Source organism: Lepidothrix coronata, unplaced genomic scaffold (assembly GCF_001604755.1).
Source record: "Lepidothrix coronata isolate B3197 unplaced genomic scaffold, Lepidothrix_coronata-1.0 Scaffold1, whole genome shotgun sequence".
NCBI classification, from domain to species: domain Eukaryota; kingdom Metazoa; phylum Chordata; class Aves; order Passeriformes; family Pipridae; genus Lepidothrix; species Lepidothrix coronata.
Window position 1 is genome coordinate 4,745,685 of NW_016690181.1, and position 11,459 is coordinate 4,757,143.

Below are 11,459 nucleotides of genomic sequence, written 5' to 3' on the forward strand. Positions count from 1 at the left end.
AGGTTGCCCAAGGAAGCCGAATACCTCTATCCCTCAAGGTATTTAAAAGTATTGGAGATGTGGGACTTGGGGACATCCATTACTGGAGGACTTGGCTGGGTTTAAAGGTCTTTTCCAATTTAAATGATTCTGTGATTCACAGTCTGGTCCTTTCCTGTTTTAGAGAAGAGAATGTGTGAGTAAAGCTAGAAGGCATCTTACCAAATGTTGTGTTTAGGTGATTTTGTCAGTAAGAATATGACATATTATTAATCATTTGCCACACATTCAGGAATCCTAGTAATAGGATTGTGCCTAAGTTCTACTTCAATAGAAAAAACATTTCTGTGTTTTTTACACAGAAATTACACTGTGTTACATTCGTCATAATATAAATACAGAAGGAATAGGGAATAGAAGGAAGCATGAGCTAACTATAGAACTTTAGAATTTTCACTTTCTTTGCAGCCATTGTTGCAGGAATGGGATCTAAATAGAATCTAAAGCACTATAGTGAATGGGAAGGAGAATTAAACTTCACTTGATGCAGAAAGTCAGTGGGCTACATACGGCTTGAGAGAAGTATACGCTTGGCCTTTTTCTTGGTATTTTTCTTTATGTTCTGCTTTCAGCCTATGTTGGAGACAGGATAGTGGATCAGAAGATTCTTTGGTCACACTGAATATGGCTGCTATTTTACTAACATTTTAAAAGAAACCTCTTTTTCCAAGCATGAGCACTGTGTGTGTGGGAAAACATAAAAGTGCTTGTTTGAAAACTTAAAAGTGTGAGTGGATAAATTATAAGTTTTGATCACTGTTTTGAAGAAATGGGCTCTGAAACTATTGGTTAGATGAATTTGGATCAACTTTGCAAACTGGATTGAAAACTAGATTTAAAAGCATCTCAAAGACTGTTTCCAGAATAAAGGAAAGAAGGAAAAAAATTTAAATTTATGCATAAAAAGATGTGTAAATAATTCTGGCTACTTTTTTAACCAGATCCAATATGATACTTTTTTTTTCTTGTGCTTCATTCCTTAAAGTTGACTGATCTTTTGCTAGTAAGGAATCAGATTCTTCAAGAAAAGATCTTTCGTCTCTACTCAGAATGTGGATTCTGGTTTTTGAAGTCTGAAGAAAGTGATTAATTTTAGTGGTATTCTTGATTCCAAGAACTTGCAAGGAGTAGTGCAAATATCTTTACCATGTTCACTGTCCCTAGAAATGCCACCTTCTGTTAAATGTTCTTCATGTTGCTCTGTTCAGAGTTCTTTCACTGAAATAGGATTGATGCTTATCTCTGTTTCTCAGCTGGTTTTCAGAGTAGAGTAGGACATATTTCCATTTGGTCTGTACTTTTTCGTTTTTAAAAAATATGAGTATGATCAACACAATGGAAACTGGAATAGAACATATTGGAAATATTATGGTACCATCTATTGTATTTTGGGAGATGGTTAAATATTAACAAAAAATGTTAGGCATGAAAGGATGAGAAGGAAAATTAAAATTGTGGAAGAGTTCATATTGTTTCATATGCTCCTGTATTTTCTTAGAAGAGGTCTTATTGTAAATGAATACTATTTCCAGCTTCTCTTCCTTTTTTGTTTTGTTTTGTCTTGTTTTTAATGTAATAGGAACTTTCCCTGACATACGTGATCAGACACAGCCTTTAAAGTTGTCCTGCTATTAATGTGAAGTTTACCATACATTCCACATCAAATGTGGGAGATTTGCATACAGTTTTTTGATTTGCTCTTGAGCAAATCAAATTATTTTCTGATTTGGTAATCACAAAAGCCAACCTCTACTTGTCCATTTCACTTCTGAAAACAGTTTGTCCATATTTTAAACATTACAATGGAATAAATTGGGCATATTCTAACAAGAGATTGTCATAATCATGTCTGATGTGTGTCCAGAGTGTATGCATATGCTGCATTGTTGTATACAAGTACGTTAACTTCATTAACTTTACAAGACCTTATGAGTTTAAACCTTGTTTTGAGCAATGTTTATCACAGAGCTGTCAAACTTTGAAACATCTAGTTATGGGTTTAGTTTATTGTTGCTCCAGCATTACAGGCAGCTCTATATTTTTATTTTTCTTTATTAAACAGTATCAGAATGTTTAATTCTTACAAATGTAATATTAGCTGCCTTACTCTCTTATGTAATGTATTGATTTATATTTGCTGTGAAGTTGTAAATTTGAAAAAAAGTTGTTATATTTATATATATAATTATATATATATATGTATTTGTTTTATAATTAGCCCTGCAGCTGAAATTTTGCAGTTGGCTGGTTAGCCATTTGAGTTGCACTTCATGATTTAAATATAATTAATGTGTGACATCAATGTAATTACCACCTTTGTTATGTCTCTAAAAATGTGATAGGGGCTGATTGAAAATTTAATTAATTCATTCTCGTTTTCACAGTTTCTTTCAGATTCAGTTCCCCAGTACAGGGGCATAAATATTTTGAGAAAGACCATTACTTTTTAATATTTTTAAGTAGTTATTGTTACATGATAAAATCTTTTATTTTTAAAATAATATAAAACAAGACTTTATATTTCAAATAAAATATTTTGACTTAAAGTAGTACTGCTTTATGTCCCTTTTACAGATGACTGAGGTTTTTTGCGCAGTGTCATAATCAGTATCTAACAAACAGTGTGGTAGTAAATGTAGTATAGTAAAGTCAGAATCCCATATCCTATTTAGCAGTAGAGAAAACTAAGTGATCTGACTATATTTAATCTAAAATCAGCATATCAGCATCATTACCAGAATGTGACATATAATTCCTGATATTTTTTCACTTCCTCTACAGTGTTATATATCAGACAGACTTACAGCATCTTTTAATTTCTTTTCTTTTGTAGATAGAGGGCATGATTGGAGGCAGCAGTAACATTCTACAGGGTTCAGCAAAATTTTAACTCACTTCCTATAAGGCAGAGACTCACTTAACACAAACTATCAACCTTAACTTGCAGCAGAAATAGTGCTTCTTAAAAAAATTAAAATAAATAGAACAAGACTTTGCTGTTAACAGTGTGTTGTATTTTCACAGGTATCCAAATTATGAATTTATCAGTGATAACTCCATATCCTGGTCAGCAGGACTTCATAACCGATACACTGAAAACTCCCTTAGAGGTGTTATTTTGGATATTCACTTTTTGTCTCAGGCAGACTTCCTGGTCTGTACGTTTTCGTCCCAGGTAAACTGCAATGCAAATACAATGTAGATTATATGTACCAGTTCTAAATCTTAGTCTTCTTCATGCTCCTGTTATCTTGTTCTCAGTGATCTCTCATGAAAATTTTAGGCAAGAATCAAAGGCTTGGTATTTTATGTGAACATTTAGAGGACTGTAAGCATTGGTTACTTCTCTTTAATTGAAGTTACTGCCTTAATTAAGACATTTGAAATAAGCAAGAAAAAATACTAAACATGTTTGAGTTTCTTGTTTTGCATAAAGTTAATGTATAACTTGTATCCATCCATTTCTATGCCGCTTGGTAAGGCATTTGAAATAGATAAAAATAATTGTAAACATGTTTAACACCTTAATTTTTCATGAAGGACATATAGAGCTTGTTTCCATCCATTTCTACACATCCTTGCATTCTACTACAGTTCAAACATATCTGCTGTTGCCTTAGTTGATGGTGGGAGTGGAAAAGATGAAGAGCACTGACATTTAGTTTCTCTTCAGTCTATTCCATTTCTAGCAATCCAGTGGTAGCATAATAAGTGTGAATTCTGACCTCTGTAATCTGTAGAGACTTCTTTTTGCACATAATTATATGCTACAAGCTTCCTTTCTTGAGTGATGTGATGAAGGAAATTGGAGTCCAGTAGGAAACTGAATCATATAATTGTCATTGTTGGTATTTGGTTCTTTATTGCATTATATTGTACATGAATTTCATATATCATGAAAAGCTTTTATAAAAAGCTGTTTTAAGATTAAAAGCACAGCAAAAAGTCACCAAGCAGTATTTTGTGAGTGGTATGCTGATCCACCTGATTCAAATATGGCAACATATGATTGAAATCAGACTGAATGTTTTTGACGTGCTGTTCTCATATATTCTCTTAGGTGACACAATCACATGTGATTGTACTGTTAGATGGAAGTGGACACAAAGCTCAAAAGCTAAAATTCACTTAAAAAGAAATCATTTTTCCACAGCCTCAAATGTAAATTGTCTGCTGCACTGTAATTACAAATAAGTAACAAGCATAATATTAATACTAATTTATGGTCAATACAGTGATATGTTGATCTTGACAAGCAGAATTCGTAATAACATTGCCATAGCAAGAAGACAGCAAAACCAAAAAAAAGTATAGAAAAGCCTCTTATCCTTCAATCATCCTTATAGATACACTTTATTTAGTTTGCCACACCCTGTAAGAAGACCTTTTATAGCATATTTAGAAGGTTATTAATATAGGCTATTTCAGACCAAGACATGAATAAACTCATGCAGGATTCACTTGCTAAAAAGCATTTTCTATTGAAAAGATGTAAAATCTTTAGTAATATGTGTGTGTATCCTCTTCCTGGAGTAGGCACACATGCAGAGAACAAAGCATCAAAAGCAGTCAGAGAAGCTATAAAAAAATAAACTTTTACAAATGTATGGATAATCAAATTGGTTTCTACGTTATGGTGTGTAGCAGGTACTTCAAATAAATAACTTCAACCTGATCTTCTGAAAGCTACTTCTCAAAAGTTAAAGTTCAGATAGAGAGGGTTAAAAGGAAATCTATCACATTTTTAGAGTAAATACCTCTCTCAAAGAAGCTAGGAATGTACAAATATGTCTGGTTTGACTGATCAAAGTTCTATTCACTGTATTTTCAAAGGTAGAAAAGTAAAATCAAGCTTTACTATATTAACATAGACTAAAAATTATGAAAAAGCTCAAATGCTTTTTCATATTGAAGAAATCCGCTGTATTGTTAGTTCATTAACCTTTATCAAACTTATGCAAAATCGGGGAAAGTTACAATAGTGCAGATCAGAAATCTGAAAGCTTGCAGTGGCCAAGTCAGACACTTGACAGAGAAGAGCTTTCTAGCCAATTGTTGAAAAGAGCTTCGTTTAATATAGCAGCAGCCTTTTGTGTTCCTGGCAACTCTGAGAAGTACAACACAATTCTGATATGGGAACCTGTGTTCAGTTTGGAGAAAATTCCCTTCATAAAATGGAATATAATGACAAGTAAAAATACATCTCTCTTCTCACCAACATCGTCTTGCTGAAATTCAGTTTCGTTTACGTGTCGTCTAAGTTGCCAATAGTCATAATTCTATCACTGTTCTAATATTATAACAGCATTTTAAAGCCTTGGACTTCTGGAATTGCTTGATTATGAAAATTGGAACTTCCTTTAGAAAAGTAAACATAAAGCCTCATTATTGCAGGATAAACTTAGAAAATGTAAGTTCTAAAGGTTCAAAGGGAAGTAAATACAGTTTTTAGTAGTAGTAGAAAAAAAACTTAATTTGTGCTTACATTTGATTGGCTAGAGAACATTTATTTTTAAAAACAGGATTGCTAGTGTTCATATAGATGTTTTCAATTTTTACTGAAGAGTTGACTGTTCTAATTATTTATCAATTTGTTTATTTCTTTACCAAATCTGATCACCAGAGGATTAATTAAAAAGCAATTTCATGCATCTTGTCAGTAAATATCCAGTTTGGGGGTCGGTGGTTTGAGGTTTGTTTGTTTGTTTGTTGGGTTTTTTTGGTTGGTTGATAAGTTTTTGTTTGTTTTTTTTTTTTTAACTTGGGCATTCCGAAACTTGATCTCCTGGGAAACTTACCATACATTGATTGCTGACTTCTGTGGTATATTGCAGGCACACGCAATGTTAATGGCTTCTCTTCTATTTTTATTTCTAAGGTTTGTCGAGTTGCCTATGAAATTATGCAGACGTTGCATCCAGATGCTTCAGCATATTTCCATTCTTTGGATGATATCTACTACTTTGGGGGACAGAATGCTCATAACCAGATTGCTATTTATGCTCATCATCCACGAACTGCTGATGAAATTCCCATGGAACCTGGAGATATAATTGGAGTAGCTGGAAATCACTGGGATGGTTATTCAAAAGGCATCAATAGGAAATTAGGAAGAACAGGCCTGTACCCATCCTATAAAGTTAAGGAGAAAATTGAGACAGTCAAGTATCCTACATATCCAGAGGCTGACAAGTAGATTAAAAGGAAGACATTCAGCAGTAATTCTCAATTTTGATTGGTTCGAACCAGCCAACAACACATAACTAATGGTTTATATGGGATTTGAATTTGCATTTTAACATGGAGTTAAAATCAAAGCCTTTGCAATGAAACTGGATAAGAAGCTGAGAACAAATGGATGGGCTATTATCTGAACTTACTCTTAAACGTTTTTGTTATATGCACTCTCACACATGCACACACAAACCCACATATAACAGGAAAACTGTTGTTTTATACTTTTTGTCTCTTTTCAGGATTTATCCCAGTCATTAGTCTTACGTGAGCTTTAGGCTCTTCTCTCTGCCATTAATTTACAATAATGTTCAGACTTATAACACTGCCACATTGTGTAATATGAGTGACATGAACATATTTTGTATGTGCAAAATTTAAAACATGGTGCCTATATTTGAAAAGTTTGTGACCTTTTTAGAAGAGCCATGCCTATTTCACAATGGGCAAGAGTCAACTTTCATCTGATGTTACCGTGACCACTGAACTTGCTTCAAACAAGATTCAGATTTCAGACTAGATTTCTTTACAAGTTTGGGTTTTTTTTTTTTTAGCATTCCGTTGATTACTTCTCATCATTAATAAAATAAAGGATAAATTCGACAATAAAGTAGTCACTGTCTGTTAGGAACTTTTGTAAACAATGCCATGAACAGATTCTTTAATAGTGACAATGTTTCTGGACATTGCTTTGGATTGAGAAAAAAAACCAAAAACAACAACCCACAAAACCCACAAAAAAGGGAAAAAGTAGCTGGAGTTTCATTGAATTTTAAAACACTGTGTAGTACAACAGTTGTGTAGTGGCACAGTGCTGCTCAGTTTTGTGGACAGTAGGTAACAGCAGAATGACTTCAGTGACTAAATTTCTTACATTTACTCTCTAGCACTATTTTTTTACCTTCTGTGTTTCTCGTCTGAAATTAATTCAGGTTTTAGAGTATTATAGGTGGCCTCTTATCTTTTTGGCATTGAGTGTAGTTACTTTGAAGTAAAATACTTCAGGTTATCCCATTTATAGAACCTGTCAATCTGGACTACTTCAAAAAAATTTAACAATTTACCCCCAAATAGTAGGTTTGAGAAAAATATACACAAGGATGAATTTTTATGCATGTCATGAGGTTGTTAGTAATTCTTAGTGTTTTGAAATCTTTTGCTAGTCAGCTGTCTATTAAGAAAAGAGAAATCACAAAATAATTTTACAAACAAATTTGTAGATTTGGCGGTTGTATATATATATATACATAAACAAATATATATATATATATATATGAAATATGCAAGATAACAAGAGATTGTTTCCAAATAAGAAGAACATTAATAACGTTTTATATAGGCTCTAGTGCAATTCAGTCTGGATTACTGGAAGTGCAGAAAATGTTTACTGTTCAGGGACTGAGAAAATGCCACGTGAGTAAAGATTAAAAAAGCATAGTTGGTTGACCTTAACAAAGCAAAAGTATATTTAATTATATTTATGAATAGATGAAGGATAGTGTAAACATAATGAATGGAGGCACTTGACCATGAATAAATGTTAGGCTGAAAAATAAAAGGAAATCTCTGGCAGTGTGAAATTCAGCAGCAGGCTTCCAATTGAAATAGTGGTGAAATGGAACTGTATTGGAATGTGAAGGAATTACAAAGTGGTACTCTGACATTACTTGCAGGACTGATCTTGTAGATCCGTTCCAGTAACGTGTTCCTTAACTGGAAAACTGGTTTGTGTCTTGAAAAAGAGTAACAAAATCTAAGCTGAAAACTTCTGTTGGAAAAAAGATACATTGATCGTAGTATTAAATAGACATATCAGTGAAAATGAGCATAGATACCACATAAGATTTAAAGACTAATTGAAGCATAATGGCAAATGAGTAGGAGTGACCAAGAAATGCTAAAGATGATGAATTTTTGTGATGAAAGATGCCTAGGGTTAACTGGTGTTTCTGTATCTTGGAACTAGAAGCGGCTTGATGTTATTTTCCTGTCTAAGTGATTCTGATAAATTTTCCACTAACTTAGGCAAACATGATATTTCAGAGGTACAAAGGTAGGGTGAATTATAATTTTTTTTTAATTTTATTTTAAATTGTACAGATTAAGCTATTGCTGCTTTCTTTTTCAATTTGAAAAAAAATAATCCAAACTGATGCATATTGCTTCCTCAACAATTAAATCAATTCGTTTTATCTTTGGGAAAACTAATTTAATTGTTTCTCCACAAATACTACGTTATCTGTTTGATATTTATAGATTTTGAAAATGTTTTATTTTTTAAGCTCTTTACTTATGACTTCAGAGCTCATAATTTCTTGCTCATTTTTAGAGTGTGATTCACAAATAAGATTCATAAATAAATGAACATATGAAAATTCCTCCAGAGTCAGGTAACTCAGTTGAAAATACTACTAGAGAAGATAAATAACAGAACATCTAGGATGAGCCCAAAGGCAAGAGCAGATCTTCTGAGATGGATGGCAACGAGAGAACTGAAAACGCTGATGTTATAAAATATGTACCTATACAGTGTGGCAGTTCCTCTGCAGACTATATCTGACAAAGTACTGGCAAGGTACACGTGCCTCCTTACATATTCTGAGTACCTAATGAATAATTAGGTCATCATCTTTGAGAAAATGATCATGAAATGATACAAAATTATAGAGTTACTGTTAATAATTCAGAAATGTACTAATGTAGATGCTATGATCTTATTCCCCTGGGTCTTATGATCCTCTAGTGCGTATAATTCAGTACTTCTTGGAGGAAGAAATCTAGCAATACGCTACTTGCTAGATGCATCTGTTTCTAGAGATTTCTTTCAGTTAAGACTACCAGTTAATTATGTCTTGGAATCCTGGGACATTGGTACGCTAAAACTGAATTTTTTTTATAGTAAACAAAATGAATATTTGAGACTTTATTCTTGGTTACAATGGAGTCCAGGTAACATCCATGGGTAAGTGGAAGAGAGAACCCCAGATTTTTTATTGTAGCTCACAGAAAAGTAAAATAACAGGAAATAAAAATGTTGTCTTTAATTCCTGAAAGAAAGCTGAATCTTTTGAAGGTTGTGAACTCATTGAGATACTAGCTGGAATGCTTGCAAGGAAGCAAGTGTACATCATGTTTCTTCTGTTCGCCTTGTAGCTGTGCAACAGTCCAGTCATGTAATTTTTGCCTCATACCAAACCACCTTCTCAGACATCCATAAAACAAAGAGCTTTCATACTCTCTTAACTACTGTTTAATTAAACTTTCCTCTTTAAGAAACATTTGTATGTGTGTGTGCATGTTGTGTACATAAAAACGATATGAACAGCACTGTTTTGTTCTTTGCTATTTTACATTATCGCTGTCACATTCTCTGTAAAAACTTACTTGCCAGGTAAATGTAGTCTCTGGAAGCTCTCATGCTGCTTACCAGTCAAGAAATTTATTCTGGGTAGTTCAGTTAACTAGTCTTCTGTGACAGTGGTCACCTGGGGTCATCATCTGCAGTTTGCTGCTACCACCAACCTGAGCTCTGTCCTTGATTTGGCCTGTGGTCAAATGCGTGGGATTTACAAGCCTTCTCTACCAACATCCTGCCCATGTGAACTGTTGAGTATTATGGATTTGTTTATGAAGGATTATGTTTTATTTCAAAACTTTAAAATATTTTTAAATGTTTATCTTCAGATAAGTCTTTTGTTTATCCCTTCTATCACTGAATTTTAAGGAAGTTTTAAGGAAACCATTGAGTTTTAAGGAAACCATAAAGACTTCTCTCCTATACCAATTTTTCAGAAAGGAGAACTGGTGATAACTTTCTTACAGAGAGATACTCACAATGTAAAAGTTTCCTCCATAACGGGTTTTATGTTTCTTTGGTATGCAATTATAAAATAAGAATCTTGTCTTCTGAGCTAGGAACACAATAGAAAATAAATAGAACATTTTCATGAAAAATTGTTGATAGGGGGATGGAGATTTTCTTTCATGCAAGTGGAGTAGCACTATTTGAAATTTTTTCCAAACAGTGAATTGAGCTTGTTTTTTTCTCGTCATTAGTTTCTTCACAATGCAATCTCTAATGTGTCTGAGGAATGCAGGTAAAAATAATTTGCTTAGTCTGGGAGATGGGGAGGAAATAATCTAATAAGAAGACACAAATAAACATTTCAGTACTGGGTTAAGGACCTCTGCCAGCGAAATCATTCTGCTCTTTGCCAGAAATACTTAGAATTTGCAACCTTCATTTTGATTTTGCCTAATACCAGTCCCAGTCACATATATAAAAGTCATGCTGGTCATATTCTGATAGTTGGTTGTTACTACGTATATTACAGTTTTATTCTTATTTTGGTGGCTTGGAAGCAGGTTGTCAAAGGGCACAAAAGGCTGCTTGGCTTTCTTATTGTATTGAACTAAAATTGCATTTTAAACTCACAAAAATTCCATTTACCTAAGGTGCCACTAGAATTATTATTGTAGGCTACAGACTTTTTTTAAGGTCCTCTATATGCACCTGCAAGCATATCTGGAGCAAGACTGAAGCAAAGTAAGTTACGTATGAATATCAACTGTATACAGGTTAGACTTCATAGTATCCTGTTCATTTCTAAAAAGCATGAAATGTGGCACTGCATGATACAAATAAGAGGATAGTAAAAAATTCCGAGATCTGCAAAAGAAAGTTGCTAGTCTGTTTGAATGCATCACTGTGTACAAGATTATTCCTGAATCTAAGTATGTAAGACAGAAATCTTCAACATTACTCAAGAATCCCATCCACTGATGTGTTTGGTGGTCTTAACCCCTTTTGGTACCATGTTTACTGTTTGGTGGAGTTCCTCTATTTTGTGTGCTTGTTTCCTTTGACTTATCTTGTCAGCAGAATCCTATTGCCACTGCAAATCAAGCAAGTTTGGATTAATGCAAAGTCATGACAACTTTTGCACAAAAATGTCTTTACTGTTGCTCAAAATTAACACTCTTAGGCTGACTCCTTAAGAGATGCTGTTGAGGGAAGGAGCTGTCTCCACTGGACTATACATGTTTTATAACTGCTGGCACACACATGTACTGGTTTTACTTTCAGTTTTGCATTATTTTCTCACTTCATAAAGACTTGAGATTTTGCTTTCATTTTGATATATTTATGAAGGTTTTCCTGGAGCATGGTGAGATAAAGTCTCAAC

The 11,459-nt window shown here is 33.5% G+C and overlaps 1 protein-coding gene across 6 annotated transcripts in view; it reads left to right on the top strand.

Moving 5' to 3' along the window:
• The window catches only part of FUT8 (fucosyltransferase 8), a 112,312-nt gene extending 102,763 nt beyond the window's left edge, over positions 1-9,549 (top strand). For all 6 annotated transcript variants that reach the window (XM_017812893.1, XM_017812877.1, XM_017812883.1 and 3 more), the window contains 2 exons: positions 3,064-3,214; positions 5,918-9,549. In XM_017812893.1, coding sequence (XP_017668382.1) covers positions 3,064-3,214; positions 5,918-6,235 — 469 coding nt within the window. In that variant the 3' untranslated portion in view covers positions 6,236-9,549. The remainder of the gene's footprint in view (positions 1-3,063; positions 3,215-5,917) is intronic.
• Positions 9,550-11,459: the final 1,910 nt, after the last annotated feature.